Source organism: Polypterus senegalus, chromosome 5 (genome assembly GCF_016835505.1).
Source record: "Polypterus senegalus isolate Bchr_013 chromosome 5, ASM1683550v1, whole genome shotgun sequence".
Lineage (NCBI taxonomy): Eukaryota > Metazoa > Chordata > Cladistia > Polypteriformes > Polypteridae > Polypterus > Polypterus senegalus.
In genome coordinates this window covers 205,698,974-205,722,133 of record NC_053158.1, presented here as the reverse complement: position 1 = coordinate 205,722,133, position 23,160 = coordinate 205,698,974, and the positions used below count along the sequence as shown (strand labels likewise).

Below are 23,160 nucleotides of genomic sequence, written 5' to 3'. Positions count from 1 at the left end.
GCCCCCCTAGCAACACACACACAGTTTGAGAACCACTGACTTAAAGAGTCAAGGCTGGGGGGCTGTGAAGAGGCAGGGCCCACTGTGGCACGTCTTGTGTGATTTTGGGATACTATACAAAAATAAATTCTGTAATTCTATTCAGTAAAATTAATAGCGATTCCAACTGAGTTAAATGATGGCAAAATATTGTTGCGATCGGTGTTACTCACTCCAATAATTAACATCTCTGCTTAAAGACAAGTCGTTCTCATCCATCCACTCCTTTAATTCACTAACACAACTAATTAAATACAACATTGGAGAAACTTCATTTGGTCCAAATGAAAGGTATGACTGGGTGTCGTCTGCATATGAGTGAAAATTAACATTATGTTTCTTAATGAGAGATCCTAGTAAAGTGAAAACAGTGAAGGTCCGAGTACTGAGCCCTGCAGAACACCATATTGAACTTCTGTGTATGATGATGGAGTCATTTCTGTCCGTATTTGAATCGATTTGATAAATTAGAACTAAGCCAAGTGAGCACAGTCACTGCCTGTGAGCCCAACATCATTTTCTAGCCTGTGCAGTAAAACAGAAGGGTCAATGGCGTCAAACGCTGTGCTTAGGTCTAACAACATCATTACAGTGGAGTACAGTGGATGTGGAGGATGCTTTGATCTCCATGCTCCACAGAGCCCACTTCCACAGTCAGGATTGCGTTCTTTGGCGTTTCCAGTGCCTTTAATACCATTCTGCCTCATCAACTGGTGAAAAATGTTCAATGCTTTGTATCTTGATTGCCCCCCACAATCTCCTGGATCCTGGATTGCCTTACCAACAAAGATCAGTTTGTGAGGATGAGGGACTGTGTGTCTGAAATGATGACGTGTAACAATGGGGCACCTCGGGGGTCTGTCCTGCCTCCCTTCATGTTCACCCTTTACACAACAGATGTCCGGTACAATAGCAGTGCTTGGCACCTACAGAAATTTTCAGAGGACTTCTCCATCATAGGCAGCATTAATAATAATGATGAGATGAGTCGGAGTACAGGAAAGTCAAGGAGGACTCCGTCTTGTGGTGTAGGGTCACCAACAGAAACACAAAAGAGCCAGTGGTGGACTTCCAGTGTACCAAGAAGTCTTTGAGACCAGTCAATCATCCCGGGGGATGACGTGGAAATGGTGCAGAGCTACAAATACCAGCAAACTGGACTGGTCTGACAACACAGTGGCTCTGAAACATGAAGAGCTGACTGGACTTGCTGAGGAGACTCGGGTCTTTTGATGTGCGGCAGCAACTTGCTGGAAATGTTCTGCCAGTCCATAGTAGCCAGTGTGGTGGTCTACACTGCAGTCCTCTGGGGAAGCCACCTGAGCACAAATGACGCAAACAGGAAAGCCGTCTCTATCACAGGGAGAACCCCAGACACACTGGAAGCTGTTGTGGAAAAGATGATGATGATGGCAAAATTGGATGTCATTGCTCTCTTGGAGCACTTTTAGCTACAGGTGTGCTCATTCCACCATGGTGTGCTAAGAAACTTCCCACTGCTCTCAGGAAATTAAATTAAATCCTATTGATTGGCTGTATTTTCTGACCTGTGAGTCTGTATTCTTGTTGTTTATGTTTCTGCCGCTGTATGCATTTGAAATTCTCCATGGGTTTAATAAAATGTATCTAATCTAAAAGAGGACCTGCCTCGCTAAACGAGAACGAATGGTATCCCTGCTTGTAGCTCGTGAATATCAGACACCTTAGTAACCTGGCCGATCCTGGGACATCTGTCGGCTGGGTGGTTGTAGATTTCCCAGCACAAAAGTAGCAAGACACGTACTAAGAAGGTGTGTGTCTCTTTAAGTAACGCTGAGGTTTTATTATTATGGGATGTTGCCATAGGCTAAAGAAAAATAAAGATGTCGAAATGGTTTCAGATTTAATTCAGAGTGCCTAATTCCCGCATTAAGTTAATGTCACACACAGTGAATCGTTGAACCCTGCTTTGTGACCCCGTTCTTACTCCGTGCCGACTGCGCATGCCCGTGGTGTCCGCGATGTCTAAAAGCAGGCGGGCCACCGTCACCAAACGTGAGTCCAGAGCGCCCTCTAGCGTCGCAGCGAGATAAACGCTGCGGTAGTAAAGCCGGAGACGCGACTGCTGGATAGTAACACAGCCAGGGATGAACTGTAAAATGAAATGTGCACCGTTTTTAATGGTCGTTGACTAAATCACATAACGACGCACGAGTCCACCATTTGGAATTTGGCCTCGGGTGAAAGAAACGCGATTGTTTGACCCAATGGGACTGGTGGACGCCGGGGTTCGATAGGCCGAGAGCGAAAGAGAAAGAGAGAGTAGGGCGTCAGACGAGCAGGAAAGCCCGAGGATTGAAATCGGGCCCGTGCTCCAAAGGTAAGCAGTGTTTGTTTCCCACTTGGCGTTTCGCACGTGCTTTTATGACAGTGAATGACAAAATGCCAGCATGGGTTTTCAACAAACTATACATCGACTATCGGGTCGTTTCGAGCGAGCTGGAGTGGATGGTGGTGCGAGAAAGCATTGAAGGGGAAACAAATGGCTTTTTGATGTAATTTGTCTGTGAATCTATCATCTATCTAACTGCTTCATTTGATTATTTGTTACTAAGTACATAAAGAACATGAAGAGACGGTCGCGACCCTCGAGACAGACGTCGAGGGGGTCCTGGGGGTGTCGCAGCACGTTAACGGCAATTAGTCTTACTTCATTCGTAAAGTCCAGACTCAGCCGGATTTGTATGGTGTACTGACCATTTATTGAATAACAATATCTTTTAACACATCCCTCTAGAGTAAACTCCTCTACTGTCCAACAGTCCCGGTTATCTGTGCCCCAAAGCATCATGGGAGTTGTAGTGCTTATCAGGAAACTATAGACAGATTTTACATTTGTATCGATCAGCCATAACATTATGACCACTCCCTCTAATATTGAGACGGTCCCCCATTTGCTGCCAAAACAGCCCTGACCCGTCGAGGCATGGACTCCACTACACCTTTGAAGGCGTGCTGTGGTAATCGGGAACCAAGCTGTCCGTTGTAGACCCTTGATGTGCCCTATGTTGTGAGGGGGGGTTTCCAGCACATCCCACACAGGCTCGATTGCATTGAGATCGGGAGAATATGGAGGTCAGATTTAAACTTCATTGTTGTGTTCTTCAAGCCATTCTTGAGTCATTTTTACAGGGTGCTAAAAAGAGTGGCAGTGCCATCAGAGAATACCGCTTCCATGAAGGGGTGCATTTGGTCAGCAACAAGGTTTAGGTAGGAGGTATGTGTCAAAGCAACATCCGCATGAATGGCAGGACACTGCCCAAAGCATCAGACTGCCTCTGCCGGCTTGCCTTTTTCCCATAGTGCACCTTGGTGCCAGGCAAGCGACACTTGATGTAAAAGAAAATGTGATTCATTTAGCGTTGTGTCGAATGAGCGGTTGCTCACAGAGTCCCAAAGGAGCTGCAGTCACAGCACTACTGGCATACGGCAGGATTCCCAGAGGGTGATCCAGCTTGCAGGACCTTCATTGTTGAGGACCTGAGCAGCTGGACCAGGCCAAGGAGATGCCCACGTAACATCTGGCTGTGGCAGATAGAGGGTCGTTTCTGAAGGGTGGGACTGGACCGCGTGTCTGCCTGGGCAGTTGCCAACCAGGATCTCAAGCAGTTTTGTCGTGTGATGGGTGCAGCAACACACTGTACCAGTGCCTGCTCTCTGTCACCTTCTTCCATTGTTCCGTGGTCCAGATCTGATGGTCACATGTCCATTTCAGGTGGTTGTGGTGGTGGACAAGGTTCAGCATGGGCACCCTGACCGGTCTGCGCCCATACACGGCAAACTGTGACGCACTGTGTGTTCCGACACCGTTTTGGCAGAACCAGTGTTAACATTTTCAGCAAACTGAGCCATGGTGGCACTTCTATTAGATCGGACAACATGGGCCAGCCTTCGCTCCCCGTGTGCATCAGTGAGCCTTGACCACCCTTGTTCCTGTCACCAGTTCACCAGCTCTCTGTCCTTGAACCACTTTTAGAAGGTCCTGACCACTGTGGACTGGAAACATCCCACAAGAGCTGTGTTTTTGGAGATGTACTGACCCAGTCGTCTGGCCATCACAGTTTGGCCGCTCAAGTCCTTACGCTTGCCCATTTTTTTTTTTAATGCTTCTAACACATCAACTTCAAGGACTAAATGTTCACGAGCTGCCTAATATATCCCACTTACCCCCAGGTGCCCTTGTAACGAGATAATTAATGTTATTCACTTCGGCAGGCAGTGGTCAGAATGTCATGGCTGATACGCCTCTCACCACACAATACAAGGCGTCTTTTTTTCTTCTTCTCATTTTTCATCCTTTTCTTTTAAGGCAATTCATGGCTGAAGATCCTCAGAGAAACTTCCGCTCCATTTATTATGAAAAGGTGGGCTTCCGCGGAGTGGAAGAGAAGAAGTCTCTGGAAATTTTGCTGAAAGATGATCCGTTGGGTAAGTCCTGTGGGTTTGTGACATGGAAGATGATTTGTGGCAAAATCAAGTGCAGTCCATCGTGTTAACTACATTGCAACTCAAGCCATTTGGTGGCATTTTATTTTGGAGATTTTTTTTATCGTGTCATCATTCTTCTTCTTTTTCCTCTTTCGGGTGCTCCTGTTAGAGGTCGTCACAGCGGATCATCTTCTTCCATATCTTCCTGTCCTCGTCATCTTGTTCTGTCACCCCCGTCATCTGCATGTCCTCTCTCACCACATCCATAAACGTCCTCATAGGCCTTCCTCTTCAGCTCTATCCTTAGTACCCTTCTCCCAATATACCCCTCATCTCTCCTCTGCACAGTCCAAACCAACACAACCTCGCCTCTCTGACTTTGTCTTCAAACCGTCTAACCTGAGCTGACCCTCTAATGTCCTCGTTTCTAATCCTGTCCGTCCTCGTCACACTCAATGCAAATCTTAGTATCTTTAACTCTGCCACCTCCAGCTCTGTTTCCTGTGTTACCATCTCCAGCCCATATGGCACAGCTGGTCTCACTACCATCCTGTAGACCTTCCCTGTCACTCTTGCTGATACCCGTCTGTCACCAATCACTCCTGACACTCTTCTCCACCCTGCCTGCACTCTCTTCTTCACTTCTCTTCCACACTCCTCGTCATTCTGTACTGTTGATCCCAAGTATTTAAACTCCTCCACCTTCATCAACTCTACTCTCCTCATCCTCACCACTCCACTGACCTCCCTCTCATTCACACACATGTATTCTGTCCTAGTGGTCCTACTGACCTTCATTCCTCTCTTCTTCATATCTCCACCTCTCTAGAGTCTCCTTGACCTGCAGATCACAATGTCATCAGCAAACATCACAGTCCACGTGGACTGCTGTCTAATCTCGTCTGTCAGCCTGTCCATCACCATTGACAGTAAGAAAGGGCTCAGAGCCGTAAATAAAAAAAAAAACAACCAACCTGTGAACCAAATGACAGACTGTTTTTTTTTTTTTACTACGGCGCACAATTTTCAGGTTTGTTTAAAATGCGATACAAAAGTGTTTTAATTCGTGTTCATTTATCGTGAGTGTTGTAACTAAAAGCAAAGCAAGCGAATTGCATTTTAGCCGGTGGCTCTGAGTGTGTTGCATTTCGATTCAAGACCACGCATCAGTCACCATGTAATCAAATGACCAATCGGCGACAAAAGCATTCTACAGGGGGTCCTCGGGTTACGACACAGTTCCGTTCCTACAACAGTGATGTGACCCGAATTTTGGTGCAAGTCGAAACACACTCTACCCTAAGCAACTTACCTATCTTAACACATTTGCAAAATCATAATCTAGAACATAAAAACACAAAATCTAAGCCTCAGGAAAAGGACATAAATATACTGTACTGTAGTAACATAAAAAATGAGTGTAAAAAAAATCCTTACCTTTATTCCTTCTCATGTCATCAGTTTTTATGGGAGTGAGCGTTGTAAACTCGAAACGTTGTAACCCGAGGACCCCCTGTATATGTTTATATCATATCCCAAGTCACAAACTGTAAATTGTCTTGGCATTTTCTAACCCACCTAATCCAGACCAGGTTTGCTGAGGAGCTGGAGCCTATCCCAGCTATCAGAGGGTACAAGGCAGAAACAAATCCTGGACAGGGTGCCTGTCCATCTCAGTGCAACCACACACACACACACACACGGATCAATTTAGTGTTGCCAATTCACCTAACCTGGAGCTCAATGGATAGAGGGAGGAAACTGGAGCACACTGAGGGAAACCCCTGCGCAATACGCAAGCTCCACGCAAGGAGGATCCAAGTTGGGAACCTTGGTCTCCTTAAATCAACATTTATTTCTAGAGCACATATTCATACGTATGATGGAGCTCAAAGTTCTTTACAAGATATAGAAAGAAAAAAACATAAAAATAAGACGAGGCAATACTAAGTAACAAAGAATAAAGTAAGGTCCGATGGCTAGGAGGACAGAAAAAACAAAAAAACTCCAGGAACGGAAGAAAAAAAAAAAAAAACAATCTGTAGAGGCTCTGAGGCCTCTATGCATAACGACGTGCGTAGAATTCACACTAAAATGTGGCGCACGGACAAAAGCGGAAATGTGCGTACGCACAAAAAAATCTAGATGCATAAATCTGTGCGTTCGCCAACTTCCACGTTCTTCCGCTCCATAAGTCCTGGTCAGTGTGAAAAGTAACACACGTACACGCGCCTGTCACCCCAACTCCTCCTAGAAATATGCAATGTCTCTTCAAAAATGCAAATCAATATAAATAGCTCTTAAGTTCAGCGTTCTGGCAAAAGCACGGGAAAAATAAAAGAATTTCAACAAATACCAAGTGGAGGCAAAGGAAAAGTGTACTATTTCTTGGTCTAAAGCACGGGTGTCGAACTCTGGCCCTGGAGGGCCGCAGTGGCTACAGGTTTTCATTCTAACCATCTTCTTAATTTGTGACCAGCTTTTGCTGCTAATTACCTTCTTTTGCCTTAATTTTAATTACCTTGACTCGGGCCCCTTAGTTGTTTTCTTTTTCTTAATTGGCAGCCAAACAATAACGAGACACAAAACAAGAATCCACATGACCAGCTCACCTGTGCCCATCACAAAATATGTGAAAATAAAGAAAGGTGGAGGTTTCAGTAAGGCTGATCTCTCAGCTCACCAAAACATTGTGATGGTGGTCTTAAAAAAAACCCAGAAAAATCAACAGTTTTGGAAATGTCTGCTGTGGCAGAATGAGAGCACCAACAAGCCATGGAATTAAATAACGGGTGTAATTAACAGCAAGAATCTGCTTCTCATTGTGAAACTGGTTGGAGTCTGAAGCCCCAATTTAGCTGGTCATCTGTTGGCTCGTTTCATGCCTCATTTCTGTTTGGCTGCCATTTAATGAAGAAAGGAATGAATCCTTAAGAACAGGGCTATTAAAATGAAGGGATCAGGAGTTCATTAGCAGTGAAAACGGGTCACTGAATAGGAAAAGGGTTAGCATGAAAACCAGCAGCCACTGCGGCCCTTCAAGCCTGGAGTTCGACACCTCTGGTCAAAACAGTGGTATAAACAACAAAAAGGAAGTTAATCGAGTGCCAGAGAGAGTCGGAGAAACTGGAAAGCTCAAGTTCACAAAGTCGCACAGTGCCTGAAATAATAAAAGAAGTTGTCAGATATCAAAGTCGCCATGAAAAGGTGAGTCGTAGCCCACCGTCTGAGTGTCACATGAAAGTTGATTAGGGTACAGAGAATAAAAAATAGGGACACAGTATGGAAAATAAAGCTTGAAATGTCAACTTTAATCTCGAAATTTCCACTTTAATCACATAGTTTATTTTGTCATTAAAGTAGAACATCATAAACTTAAAATCATTTAATTTAATAGTTTCTCAGATCCCATCATAACTAAAGTAGCTTGTTACATGCTTTGTCTTGTATTTAATCTTCTATGTTCTTTTATGTGTGTGAATCACTACGTGCTTCTTAAACCGGCTTTCTCTTCCTCCAACAGGACACAGAATCCATTACATTCATGATATTACAGCTCTCTGAATAATTTAAATACTGAGATGTATACGTGATATCATTTTCGTGATGATAGGAATTAAAGCATGTATTAAACATGGGCACACGGTGGCGCAGTGATAGTGATGAGCTGGCGGCCTGCCCAGAGACTGCCTCCTGCAAGATGCTTGCTGCGCCGTGTGCGACCTTCGATGAAATAATTTATTGCAGCAGTACTGTCTCTCTCAAACGTAATAACCTCCAATTGCTGTCCTTCCTTTTCTTTATCCAAGTAACCAATCGCCACACAGTAAGATCAGTAATAAATGTCAAGCCATCTGTAAACTTAGAACGCTGATTCTTCAAAACTTTTAAGGAACATTGAAAGCTCTTCGTAGTATGTGTTTAATTATTCTATCCATCTATCTATCCTTCCAGTGTCACGCCAGTCCCAGCAAGAATATAGCGCGAGGCAGGAACAATCTGTGAATGGAGCGCCTGCTCCTCACTAGTGCTGCGACACCGTGTCCTCACATGTTTAATTATTAACAATATAGATTATTTAACTGATGTTAACATTTTATATGTATAATGTAATAAACATTACGAGGTGTGGCAGAAAAGTAATGAGACTGATTTTTTTATTTACCAAAGTGTTTATTTTTTTCAAACATCAATGTTATCCCCTTCAAAGTAGTTCCCTTGGGCAGCTACACACCGATGGAGACGTTGTTCCCACTGTTGGTAGCAGCGCTGGAAGTCTTCAACCGGTATGGTCTTCAGCATGTCCGTTACACTCTTTTGGATGTTCTCTAAAGTCCCGAAATGACATCCTTTGAGGACATTTTTCAGTTTAGGAAACAGAAAAAAGTCACACGGACTGAGGTCAGGTGAATAAGGGGGCTGGGGAACCACAGGAATGCCTTTTGAGGTCAAAAATTCTGTTATGGAGAGGGCAGTGTGACATGGGGCGTTGTCATGATGGAGCATCCATTTGTCTGCAATGTCTGGTCTCACGCGAATGACCCTTTTTCTGAGCCTTTCAAGGACGTCTTGACAAAACACTTGGTTGACAGTTTGTCCTGGAGGAACAAATTCTTTGTGGACGATTCCCCTTTTGTCAAAAAAACAAACCATCATTGATTTGACCTTCGATTTGCTCATTCGAGCTTTCTTTGGTCGAGGAGAGTTTGCAGTGTGCCACTCCTGACTTTGCCTCTTGGTCTCAGGATCGTATTCAAAAACTCCATGATTCATCACCTGTGATCACACGACTAAAGAAATCTTGCTCATTAGCGATTCTGTCAAGAAGATCAAGACACTTGTTTTTTTTCGATTGTCCTTCTGCTCAATTGTGAGGTTTTTCGGCACCATTTTGGCACAGGCCTTTCGCATGTGCAAATGTTCAGTCAAAATTTGATGAACGGTAAATCTGTTCAAATTTAATTGTTCACTCAACATTCTTAATGTTAAACGACGGTCTGATCTCACAAGAGTGTTCACACGTCCGATGTTTTCATTGGTTTTCGAAGTTGAAGGCCTCCCTTAACGGTGTTCATCTTCAACGTGTTTTCTGCCTTCCAAAAATGATTTGTGCCAGCGAAAAACTTGAGCTCGGGATAAAGAATGTTCCCCATAGGCCTGTTTTAACTTTTCAAACGTCACACTTGCCGATTCTCCAAGCTTAACACAAAATTTAATGGCACAACGTTGCTCCAAATTCCGCTGTTCCATTTTGCGTGACACACAACTTCGCTAATGGCAGTCACAAAAATCAAGGAAGGAGTTGAAACTCGCACTGAGTTATGGCAGGGTGCTGATACATGGGCTCTATCAAGGACAACTGCGCAACGTTGCCAGATCGCTTGCAGTGTTGCCAGTCTCATTACTTTTCTGCCACACCTCGTATTTTGCCGCATTTCATCTTAAAATGATATGTAAATACACACTTTATAAAGTGGCACAGGTTGTGCAATATTATAACTGTAGTTTACAGTCGGGTGATTGATAGATTGATACTTTATTAATCCCAAGGGGAAATTCCCATACTCCAGCAGCAGCATACTGATAAAGAACAATATTAAATTAAAGAGTGATAACAATGCAGGTATAACAGACAATAACTTTGTATGTTAACGTTTACCCCCCGGGTTCAAATGAGAAGTCACATAGTGTGGGGTCTCCTCAGTCTGTCAGTGGAGCAGGATGGTGACAGCAGTCTGTCTCTGAAGCTGCTCCTCTGTCTGGAGATGATCCTGTTCAATGGATGCAGTGGATTCTCCATGATTGACAGGAGTCTGCTCAGTGCCCGTCGCTCTGCCACGGATGCCAAACTGTCCATCTCCGTGCCTACCTTCCTCCCCAGTTTGTCCAGGCGTGAGGCGTCCTCCTTCTTTATGCTGCCTCCCCAGCACACCACCTCATAGAAGAGGGTGCTCTCCAGTTTGCTCACTTACAAAGAAATGAACAGTCTTTAATGGTGGTTTCATTTTAATGGAGAGAGACAGAATATTAACCACAAATTCTGGAAAGAAACACATTACATAAAAGTTATAAGTTGATTTGCATGTCATTGAGTGAAATAAGGATTTGATCTCCTACAACCCAACCTGAGTTCCAGCTCGCACAGATTGGCACACAGATTACAATCAGTCAATCAATCGATTAATGACAGATACTCCTGATCTCAACTCGTGATGTGTATAAAGCCCACCTGTCCACAGAATCCATTTCTTCCATTCCAACCTCTCCACCACCATGGGCAACACCAATGAGCTGTCAAAGGTTGTCGGGGAGAAGGCTGGAATGGTCTACAAGACCACCAGCAAGAAGCTTGGTGAGAAGGTGACAACTGTTGGTGCGATTATACGGAAATGGAAGAAATCTAAAATAATCAGTCACCCTCGGTCTGGAGCTCCATCCAAGATCTTGCCTCATGGGGTGAGGATGATCATGAGAAAGGTGAGGGATCAGCCCAAAACTACATGGGATGGGCTTGTTAATGAACTGAAGGCCACTGGGATCACCACAGTCACCAATGCCCGTGCATTAAGATCATCGGACACTAACTTACTTACTGCACCTAAATACAAGTTAGTAATTGTGGGTAGCAGAGCTTTCAGTGTGATGGCCCCTAAAATTTGGAATGCTCTTCCTATCAGCCTTCGCGAGGAAAAATCTCTTATTAATTTCAAACTAATCTTAGCCTGAAAAGGTCTATTAATTTTTTATATTTAAGATTTACCAATGTCTCCAGTTTCTGTATTACATCTTTGCCTGAAGAAGAGGCCTGAGTTCCCTTGAAAGTTTACATATTGTAATCTTTTTAGTTAGCCAATAAAAGGGGTAATTTTGCTTGGCTTTTCACTAAACTCCTGTTATAAATGCATCTTTTCAATGAGTATTATTCATTTTCTTGTTTGTAATTTCTATTTTCTTGTGTTTATTGAATTGTAAAGTGTATGAAAGGCGATACATAAATAAAACTTATTATTACTATTACAAACCGGATTCCAAAAAAGTTGGGACACTAAACAAATTGTGAATAAAAACTGAATGCAATGATGTGGAGATGGCAAATGTCAATATTTTATTTGTAATAGAACGTAGATGACAGATCAAACGTTTAATCCGAGTAAATGTATCATTTTAAAGGAAAAATATGTTGATTCAAAATTTCACGGTGTCAACAAATCCCAAAAAAGTTGGGACAAGTTGCAATAAGAGGCTGGAAAAAGTAAATTCGAGCATAACGAAGAGCTGGAAGACCAATTAACACTAATTAGGTCAATTGGCAACATGATTGGGTATAAAAAGAGCTTCTCAGAGTGGCAGTGTCTCTCAGAAGCCAAGATGGGTAGAGGATCACCAATTCCCATAATGTTGCGCAGAAAGATAGTGGAGCAATATCAGACAGGTGTTACCCAGCGAAAAATTGCAAAGACTTTGCATCTATCATTATCAACTGTGCAGAACATCATCCGAAGATTCAGAGAATCTGGAACAATCTCTGTGCGTAAGGGTCAAGGCCGTAAAACCATACTGGATGCCCGTGATCTCTGGGCCCTTAAACGACACTGCACCACAAACAGAAATGCTACTGTAAAGGAAATCACAGAATGGGCTCAGGAATACTTCCAGAAACCATTGTCAGTGAACACAATCCACCGTGCCATCCGCCGTTGCCAGCTGAAACTCTACAGTGCAAAGAAGAAGCCATTTCTAAGCAAGATCCACAAGCTCAGGCATTGTCACTGGGCCAGGGATCTTTTAAAATGGAGTGTGGCAAAATGGAAGACTGTTCTGTGGTCAGACGAGTCACGATTTGAAGTTCTTTTTGGAAATCTGGGACGCCATGTCATCCGGACCAAAGAGGACAAGGACAACCCAAGTTGTTATCAACGCTCAGTTCAGAAGCCTGCATCTCTGATGGTATGGGGTTGCATGAGTGCGTGTGGCATGGGCAGCTTGCATGTCTGGAAAGGCACCATCAATGCAGAAAAATATATTCAGGTTCTAGAACAAAATATGCTCCCATCCAGACGTCATCTCTTTCAGGGAAGACCCTGCATTTTTCAACAAGATAATGCCAGACCACATTCTGCATCAATCACAACATCATGGCTGCGTAGGAGAAGGATCCGGGTACTGAAATGGCCAGTCTGTTCTGAATAAAATATTAGAAGTTGGCACCTCCACATCCATTGCATTCAGTTTTTATTCACGATTTGTATAGTGTCCCAACTTTTTTGGAATCCGGTTTGTATTATTAACAAACTACGCTGTAATGGATTGAAATCCTACAGCGCCTGCAAGATCCCCCTGCTCAACAAGGCACATGTACAGGCCCGTCTTAGGTGTGACTGGTGGTTTGCCAGGTGTATTGACATTGGTATGAAGGACCCCCCAGTTGTGTTTCTTCACATGCTTCTATTGAATGATTTGTGGCCTGAAAGTCCTCAGTGGTGTTGTGTCAGAGAGAGGATGTGCAGCATTGTTCATAGTGGCACTCAGTTTTGTCTTCTCTCTCTTCCTCTCCTTCTTCCAGTGAGTCCAGTGTGTGTGTGTCCCATAACTGTGCCTGCCCTTTTAATGAGCTTGTTGATTCGGTGGTCCTTTTCTCAAAGTGATGTTACCAGCCCAGCACATCACGCTGCCCATCACCGAGTTGTAGAAGATGTCAAGGATCTCACTTCCCACATTAAAGGAACGCAGTCTGCTAAGGAAGAAGAGCCTGCTCTGCCCTTTCTTCTACAGTTCCTCTTTTTCAATGATGTGGACCACCCACCAAAGTACTTGTAGGAGTAGACCACCTCTAGATCCGCTCTCTGAACAGTGACTGGAAATGGAGGCCATTTGGTGCAGCAAAAATTAGGATGAAACTTGAAGAATTAGTATGGTTAGGGTTCAGTGTGAACGACACCCTGACTGGAGTACAGTTTTAGGATGGATGTTAAGGTTGGTGGTTACTTTGGCTGGCGTTTAGTGTGAACAGTACCCTCACACACCTAATGGAAGGTGTTTAGTTCAACGCATGTGTAACTAACAGTGTGAAGAGGAAAAAAAGGTTACAGTAGGTAAACTGTATACACCGCCTTCCGCAATCAACATGCCATGTTTGCTTTTCTATCCCCATGTGCTGTGCCTTCAAAAAATATTCCGACGCCCTTCACTCTAGTGCTGGGCGGTATGACCAAAATTCTATATCGTGGTATTTTTCAAAATTATATCGGTTTCACGGTATTCAACTGTATTTTATCCCCATGCACGAGTGGATGTTAACCACATTTTCCACTGTAATTACTGCAGTAGGCTGGTTAAGAATAACCTGTTCCACTGTCATGAGAATTGTGCAAACAGTCATTTTGATGTGCACAGAAGTATTAATACAGGTTTGCATGGCCCCCTAAAGTGATCATTTTCAAGGGGGTGGCGCTAATGAAGAGAAGGAATCACATTACATGACAATTTCAGTCAAAATATAGAACCTATTTATTGAACAGATTTTGCAAACTAATTTTGACAACACATTTTCAACCATCCAAAGAGGCATCTTTAGACTTGGTAAAATGTCCGGAGGTGCTTGTCAGTATTTTTTGTAAACCAACTCCACTTTCTGTTAATGTTGACAATCTCTGTCCACTGACATGTCAGCCATATGGATTGTAATGGCATTGGTTATCTCGATCTAGCCCTTGCTTTTTTTTTTTTTTTTTTTTTGGTCATAGGCAGTACCTTCAGCAAACGCGTCTACAAGTGACGTCTGACTCGAGTGTCCTCTAGATTTTTCAGTTTTACCTGAGCACGTGGAGGGTGCCAGTCTTAGTTCCGTACATTCATGGTACTCCAAAGCATTTGTTGTGGCTAAGGTGGTGCAGCAAATTGCTTGTGTTGCCACCTCCAGCATTTGCAGTAAATCGTTGTTTTGTCCACATCTGACCTTTTAAAACCAAAGTATCTCCAGACAACAGACATGGCTCCTTTTTTTCGGTAAAATTTCTTCTTTCTCATCGTGTTCAACTTTATCATCTGCTACGGCTTCAGTTTCGGAATGTTCTCTCTCTGTCCGTTTTCACTACTCAATTGCATGCGTGTTTAGTGGTGTAGCATTGAAAAACGTCCCCCCTTAAACAGTTGCCCACTGCGCCACGTTCCAAACATTGTTCAGGGTATTTAAACCGGTTTTGCGGTATAAGAAAATTCCATATCCTAACAAAAATAAAAAACGTTTTTCGTTATGAACCAGTGTTGTGATGTAAGATTTTGCATATAACATGATAAATATTTTGTATGTCTTTATTTATAATTTAGGTAAAGCAATGTAATTTAGTGTTACTTTGGTGAGAGGCATTCATGTTTGCCCCCCCCATTACGACTAAGTCTGTTTGTAATTTAACGACAGGATTTGGGGGATGTGTCTTAAAGCAGTTTGGCGAGTGTTTCTTTGCTAAAGTCTTTCTCTCTTCCCCCACACAAAGCCAGTTTTGTTTAACATATGGTCTTGGGGGGGTTGCAGGTGTTAAGATGTACTATTTCCCCCCATTGATCTGAGGTATGGCTGTTTGGAATTGACTTGTCTCAGAGGCCTTTAACCCCTTAACGCACACACGTACCGGTCCCGGGACATAACAGCGTTTTGACGACGTTACAGTAATGTGTGCATGCCCATCTGCCATGCATCTCGACATACTACCCATCAAATGAAACTTCAAAGTCTCGTCTTACCGATGATATAAACAATTTTGACACACAACAACCGCAGCACTGACACTAAAGCCTTTTTTACAGAGAAGTACATACTTTTAAGAGTTGACTTTCCCTACCTTTGAAGACCCCCTGCAAGTCAAACATCAATATTTCCGAGCAGTATTGATCTCATTCTGTCCGTAAGGCTCCAGCGAATATAATTAGGTCCAAAACACACGATAGATCCTCAAAGGGACAAAAACTCCAGAAAACGTTTCATAACTTGAGACTAGCTACGTAATTTTTTTTCATTTCTATTGATCATATCAGACGTAATTTGTGTAATGATGTCCTATTGGCTGTAGGGGTTGGACAGAAAACCTATAAATTTGCTAGCTCAACCACATTCTCTCTCTCTCTCTAACCAACATATGATGAAGAAGCATCTCTCTTGCTAACCTGTGATGATGTAGAAGTATCTCTCTCTTACTGATCTGATGAAGAAGACGACCATCACACCATGAACTGAAGACAACACAATGAAGAGCACAGCTCAGCAGACACATTGAACAGACATGTGGCTGAAAGCTGAGCACCAACGATGCCTTAACTTGAGACATTTTAAGTAACTACAAGTCTGTGTTCCACCTGAGTTACACATCACCATTTTATCAGGTTGTACGGTTGCCAATATTCAAATGTACTTTGCATTTTGTTATTATTTATGAATATTGTCAATAATACCTTATTTTATGTAACTTAACTCCTGCTTGTCTTTTTACTACATCTAATTAATTGCCTGAGGTTATAGATATAAAAGGGAAGGTGGGAATAAGTTATATAGAATAATACCTTATAAACAGTGGTAAGTCTGTGAGATTAAGCATTCTAAGGCTACATATTAATAATACAATAGGGGAAATTAGAGCAATATATATTACTCTACCAAGATAAAACAACCAGTATACCTCCCAGCACTACTTTACCCTTTTTGTGTTTAGTTATGTTGCGGCCTTGTGCTAAAATCCTACCAAGATCTTTGGATAAGAGAACCGTCCAACAAAGTTTCTGTCTGGACAGATCTCTTATCCACAGATCTTGACCATACATTGGTCTCCTCTCTTGCTTAATAAATCTCAGCCTGGAGAGGTCTATTAATTTTTTTTACATTTAAGATGTCTCACTTAAAGGGTTTCCAATGTTATTGGTGCTACTGTCTGTATAAGCACAGTGGACTCCAGTTTCTGTATTCCATCTTGCCTGATGAAGGGGCCCGAGTTGCCTCGAAAGCTTGCATATTGTAATCTTTTTTTTAGTTGGCCAATTAAACGGGTCACTTTGCTTGATTTCTCACTGTCTACAACAAAGACAGGATTCAGTAAAAACACACTTGGTAACTTGCACTCAAATTCCACCAGATGTCAGTATTGTCAAATGAGTCGCGCTACTAGCTGTTGGCCGGATGAAATTTAAAGCAGTAAAGTTTACTAATAAACAGCATCAATGAACTTCACGGAAAGCATTATAATAATGTAGTAACATGAAATTATTAACAATGTAAATATTGCTGCACGTGAAGAACACTGAGGCAAACGTTCTGTATAGACACTCAAAACAGTACGCTCTATGCAACATTACATCTTAACGTATAACACGGGTAATGTCATGAATCGCACACTTTCTGATTCATTCAGCATAACACGAACTCTTAGTTCTTACAAGTTACCTGTGTACCAGTTATTTCATAATAGTATCTTATTCTTTCTGCTATCATCCCATAATACTATGTACTCATGTGCTTGCTGGGTTCTGATTGGTGCTGCCTTTCTAGCAAAGTGTTTCCATCCACAGAGCTGTTGCTTGCTTGGAGTGTCTTTATTTATTTGTTTGTTTGTTTGTTTTTCACACCACTCTCAGTAAACTCTTAAGGGACTGCAAATCCCAGGATATCAACAGTTGGAGAAATCCTCAGACCAGCCAGTCTGGCACTAACAATCATGCCATGGTGTTTTGTCTTGGTGGAGTTCTCTATTCCTCGACTTTCCCCTTTTTGTATTATTAATGTGTAGCCTTTGTCAGAATGCCTCCAATCTGACAGACTCATCGCTGTTTCTAAGGTATTGTACCATAGAACTTCTCCCCACCTTCCCTTCTACATCTATAACCTCAGGCAATTGGGTGGAGTAAAAGATAATCAGGAGTTAAGTTATACTTTAAATAATACTGGGGGGCTCTGCCCCCTGCTCAGTTTGCTCACCAATCCCAAGGTGGGCGCTAGCCTCTTTGTGGTTCTGCCGCTCGCGTATGGAGAAGCGGATGTACAATTTAAACAGATTATTTTCATGGGAATTGTTACATATGCATAACACACCTAACTATTTGACATTACAGCGAGTTTGTTTTCGTTCTGTTTGGTTTTGAAATTAACACGCAAATACTTTTTAAACTTACACTTTTACTGTAAAACTATTCTTAACGGGAAACTGTAAACGTTTAAATATGACTGGCATATCGAGATCTCCTTTGGTGTCTCATGTTAGATGGACTACATTACCTTTCTTGTCGCCTGTTAAAATTTTACATGTCAGAATTGTTCGCCCAATTTTCAGCACAACTCAACTTTTCCCATTGCATAGCCCATCACTCAGACATAATTTACCCAATAACATTACGATGCGTCCTTCTTTCAACAGTAATTCGGTCGGAGGAAGACCGAACGGTGTTAACGATTGTAGATATTCTTCGTGATATTGTAAGTTGATGTTTTCATCTTCCGCACCATCACCAGCAACTGTTTCAGCAGAGTCTATTGATGTGCATTTAAGCAATTTGCAGTGCAACCACTCAAGAATTTTCACGTTAATTCATTTGACTTCGTTTCTCGGAGCTAGGATTCCCGTGTATTCATTTCTTGTGTTGATAACCCTTCGGGATGAAGTTCTTCAATAAGATTTGGAGTCTTCTTTAATTGGGAACTTAAAGTGAGGAAAACGTTAAAAATCCTAAGAGCTGAGAGCACAGGAACTGAGTCTGACCAAAGCATTCACACAAATGAGAGGTGAGAAGACCGCGGGCGTGGGCCATGAAATGAAAATGATGGAGAGGAGGGCGGGACTTGAAAAAATCTCTTGGCAAAAGTCTTGTCTCAAGATTTTCTTTTATAATAGAGAGATATTATTGATAGTCAAGTCAGGTTAGGGAGCATGCACTGGTACAGTGCCTGGCCGCAACCACTACTCTTCAAAACCACTTGGGGTCCTGGTTTGCATCCCCCCAGGCAGACACGCACAGTCCAGTCCCACCCTCCGGAAATGACCCTCTATCTGCCGCAGCCAGGTGTTACGTGGGTGACCCCTTGGCCAGGTCCAGCCACTTGGGTCCCCAACAATGAGGATCTTACGAGCCAGATCACCCTCGGGGAACGCGCCACATGGCCATAGTGGCGTAACTGATGTTCCCTTACAATGCAGGTAATGTGCCTCATTCTGGACTCCATGAGCAACACAAAGTCAAACCAACGGTACCCAAGGATTTTCCGGAGAGACACAGTACCAAAGGAACCCAGTCTTCATCTCGGGTCACTGGATAGCATCCATGTCTCACAACCATATAAGCAAGACAGGAAGAACTCCGTACTTTTGCATAGATATCAGGAGCACCACACCCCCCTTTCCAGCGACCTCGTGATCCCTCCATGCTCTCCCAATCCGTCTCATGAATGTCACTGCCAAGGTAAGTAAACCTATCAACAAGGTTGACACTCTCTCCGCAAACAGACACACTGCTGATGGCCGTGCCCAAGTGGTCATTAAAGGCCCTGATCTTTGGTTTTTATCAGGACACTCGCAAGCCCAGACACTCTGACTCCTCACTCAGCCTCTCGAGCGCCCCGATCAGAACCTCCATTGACTCCATGAAGATCACAGCATCGTCAGCAAAGTCAAGATCCGTGAATCTTTCTTCACCAACAGATGCCCCCCAGCCGCTGGACCCCACGACCGTGCCCAACACTCAATCCATACAAGCATTGAACAGAGTAGGAGCAGAACACTCTGCTGACAAACCCCAGAATCAACTGGGAATTTTTATGGAATTGCACACAACTTAATGTTTCATGAAACCCAGGCATAGAACACCTAAATGGCAATTAAAAAGTAATAAGTCAAGGAATCATTAAGTGTAAACAAATTTTTTTTACATTTTTGATTCATCAAAGTAGCCTGCACCTTTTACTGATATTACAGCCAAGCTGTGGCAGCCCTTGTGATTCAGAATGCCAGTCACTCTGTGCAGGTCCCCAACTCTGCCTCCAGCAAAGCAAGCCCAGACCATCACACTTCCTCTTCCATATTTGACAGCTGCTGTCACACACTGAGGAACCATCCTGTCACCAACTCTTCGGTGTACAAACACCCTATGTGATGAAAAGAAGGTTTCAAATTTGGATTCATTGGTCCATAAGACCTTCTCCCAGTCTGCAGTAGTTCCTTGCCAGCATTTCAAGGCCCTATTGTGTCCTTTAAGTTGTGTCCTTTAAGGAATGGCTTTCTTCCTGCCACACCTGCAGCACAAAGTCTCCTCTTCACAGTATAGGGTGGTCCAGATCTAATTATGCAATTTTCATTACGCTATAACTTAAGCTTATTGCATAGAAAATCGCCCGAAAAATCCCGGACCATCGAGAATTGCGCGAACTGAATCGTCTTCGTGCCAAAGTGGAATCGTCCCCGCATAACTCAGTCATCCAAACGATCTGGATCTGCATAATTAGTAGAAACTGACACTCACTTTTTGTCGACCTGCACAGTGAAGCCGTTGTGCTGTGAGGCGCCTGTGATCATGCAAGCTGGTGACCCTCAGACACTTGTCTTCTGATTGGCTGGTAACTTTAGGCCTGCCAGGTTTCTTCCTATCGAAACTTCTTCCTGTCCCCAATTGACTTTGGATTGTGTAGAACACCACTGGACTCGCACTTGGCGTATAAGTCGGGTCTTGAAACCCGAAAAAGCGATCATAAAATTGGACCCCGACTTATACGCCCGTTCAAAAATATGACGCTGAAATCTTGCTTCCTCCAATCTCGCACCAGTTTCTCAGACACATCAAATTTTGTTGCAGCAGCGCAGTTACCAATTTCTTTCGCCACTTCAATGATTTTAAATTTTAAACCAGCTTCATATTTTCTTCTGATCGAACGCTCCATCGTAGATACAGGACGCTCTTACAATAAAGGTGTGTGAGATACAAAAACCACAAAACCGTGCAACCGTCGCTTTGGAATAGTTCGGGCATTACCGTGTGGTCAAGTAGGCATGATTCATAGAAGAGAAAAGCTGTGTGCTCCATGGTGACTCTCTCAGGTGGGTATTAGCATATCATAATCTCTTTTACCACATTCGACTTATACGACCAACGTTATAAAATAATGGAAATTATACAGTAAAATCAAGCTCCGACTTATTCGCGGGACAACTTAAGCCTGAGTATATACGGTAATTATTTATTTATTTTTGCAGTTTCTCTAAGTGAAAAGGCCTGCACTTCTAAGGGTAGTAGTTCTCTGTCTCCTTTCATGTGTTCATTTAAGTTTCATTGCTATCGCTACTGGGATATCGTCCAAGCAGTACTTCAGAGGGTGTAGTAACACAGTAGACACACAGAGGGTTATTAAAGTAATCAACACAAGTTGGGACACCTGTGCAAATTGTTTGCTTCAACTTGCAAGGCTTCATTTACTTGAATTGTTGCAGGACATCTGTTAGTTGTTCCCCGAAGAAGGCCCATTTTGGAATATTCTGAAATTTTCCTCCTTTTCACTTGTTGCTAACCTAAATTTTAAAATGAAACCTCTGGCGGTTTACTGCTTACCTCTGCATTTCAACGGATTAAATCTGAAGAAAAACTGGAAAACCTGAGGTGTTCTAGAACTTTTGACTGGTAATGGGTGTATTTTAAGTGTGTTTTTTATTTACATATAAACTTGTGTACATTAATATTAATTTGCCATTGTAGGCATAAGCTGAAATTCTTAACCAATCAAGAATCTCCTTCATCTGCTTTGTATTCCACAATACGATGCTGACACCTGACCCAGGCTTTGTCTTTTCAATTGTATGCACATCAGCACCAACTCTGCTGTCTTTTTGTTTTTCTCAACAGATGTAGAAAAACTTTGTACCTTCAGCCAGAGGTTTCCCCTTCCTTCGTTGTATCGAATTCACGTCTGGAAAGTCCTCCTTGGTAGGTGCAACGTCTGTTTGATCCGTTTTTTGTATGGAACTCTTCCCAGACTACAGGCTCAGAGTGCTTGCACTTATTTACAACAATAAATCCTGAAACCGAATACAATCTTACATACTCTACATTCATTTATTCATTCACAGGAATTCTCCCCCCTCATGCTGAGTCTCATCATGTTGTCATGAAGTACAGAGACGAGCAATATCACGACGTCCTCCATGCCCTCCAAGTGATGCGCTACGTACATGAGAACACTCCCAAAGTAGAGATATTTCTCCGAATGTATCAGCTGGAGACCGAAAAGCTTCCTCGGCAAACAGACATCACACACCTGGTAAGTGAGCGATTGCTTCGAACCTGAGCTTGTCAGCCCCTACATACTCTGCACAGAGGGTACGGAGGAATATGTTGGATAACTTAGTAACAACAGCAACATTTATTTATGCAATGCATTTTCAGACAAAGAACGTAGCTCAAAGTGCTTTACATGATGACAAATGAAGAAATGCACAAATAACAATACAGTGGAACCTCGGGTCATGACCGTAATTCATTCGAAAACTCTTATCGTAACCCGATTTGGTCGTGACCAGAAGTAATTTCCCCCCATAGGATTGTATGTAAATACAATTAATCCGTTCCAGACCGTATGAACTGCATGTAAATATATTTTTTTAAAGATTTTTAAGCACAAAAATAGTTAATTATACTACAGAGTGCACAGCGTAATAGTAAACTAAATGTAAAAACATTGAATAACACTGAGAAAACCTTGAACAGAGAAAAGTAACATTGCAAGAGTTCACGCTACAGCCGTACGAACCGCTCGCTGTAAAAACTTTTTTTTTTTAAATGAGTTTTAACCACAGGGAAAAACATGAACATTTGAAAAATCCGTAATATAATAAACAACCAAGAAAAGTAACATTGCAACAATGCACGCTACGAACCGATCGCTGTAAACAGAAGTGAAGTGGAGGTTAAAATCTAATAGAAAAAAGTCTTCATTAAATACGAGGTTAAAACAATGCTTGAAGCAGTCTCTTTAAAAACAAGCCCGGTGCATTCTTTAACTGTCTTCTCGGCCTTACACGGCCAGCCCTCTCTCTCTCTCGCTCGTTCTCGCTCGTTCTCTCGCGTTCTCTCTCTCTCTCTCGCTCGTTCTCTCGCGTTCTCTCTCTCTCTCGCTCGTTCTCTCGCGTTCTCTCTCTCGTTCTCTCGCGTTCTCTCTCTCGTTCTCTCGCGTTCTCTCTCTCTCTCGCTTGTTCTCTCGCATTCTCTCTCTCTCGCTCGTTTCTCTGTCGCGCTCTCTCTCGCTTTCGCTTGCTCGCTGCACAGGGAATGCACAGGAAGAGACTGAACACATGCAGAAATCTTTGGTGTGTACGAACCGGAAGGGAACTGGCTTGTTCGTCACCTGAGTGTGTGGTCGTTAACAGATGCAAAAGTTTGGCGAACTTTTTGGTCGTAACCCGATTTGTACGTGGTCCAAGTAGGATTAAGTCATTAAATGTGTCGTTAAATACAGAATGACGAGAACAGGCCATTCAGCCTAACAAAGCTTGCCAGTCCACTTCATTTCTCTCTTGCGACAAGATGAGACTTTTTCCCAGGGACGAGACGTGATGAGAGAGAGAGAGAGTTTCACGTCCCGCGAGACGGACAAGTCACGTCATACTTACAACCTTCAGACGAGGTTAGAGATAATGGAAG

General features: G+C 42.9%; 1 protein-coding gene across 1 annotated transcript in view; it reads left to right on the top strand.

Moving 5' to 3' along the window:
* Window positions 1–2,071: 2,071 nt before the first annotated feature.
* tbc1d7 (TBC1 domain family, member 7) overlaps window positions 2,072–23,160 on the top strand; it is a 45,847-nt gene continuing 24,758 nt past the window's right edge. The window contains exons 1-4 of the mRNA XM_039754017.1: window positions 2,072–2,398; window positions 4,388–4,506; window positions 21,367–21,447; window positions 21,591–21,781. Of these exons, the coding sequence (XP_039609951.1) occupies window positions 4,395–4,506; window positions 21,367–21,447; window positions 21,591–21,781 (384 nt within the window). The 5' untranslated portion in view covers window positions 2,072–2,398; window positions 4,388–4,394. The remainder of the gene's footprint in view (window positions 2,399–4,387; window positions 4,507–21,366; window positions 21,448–21,590; window positions 21,782–23,160) is intronic.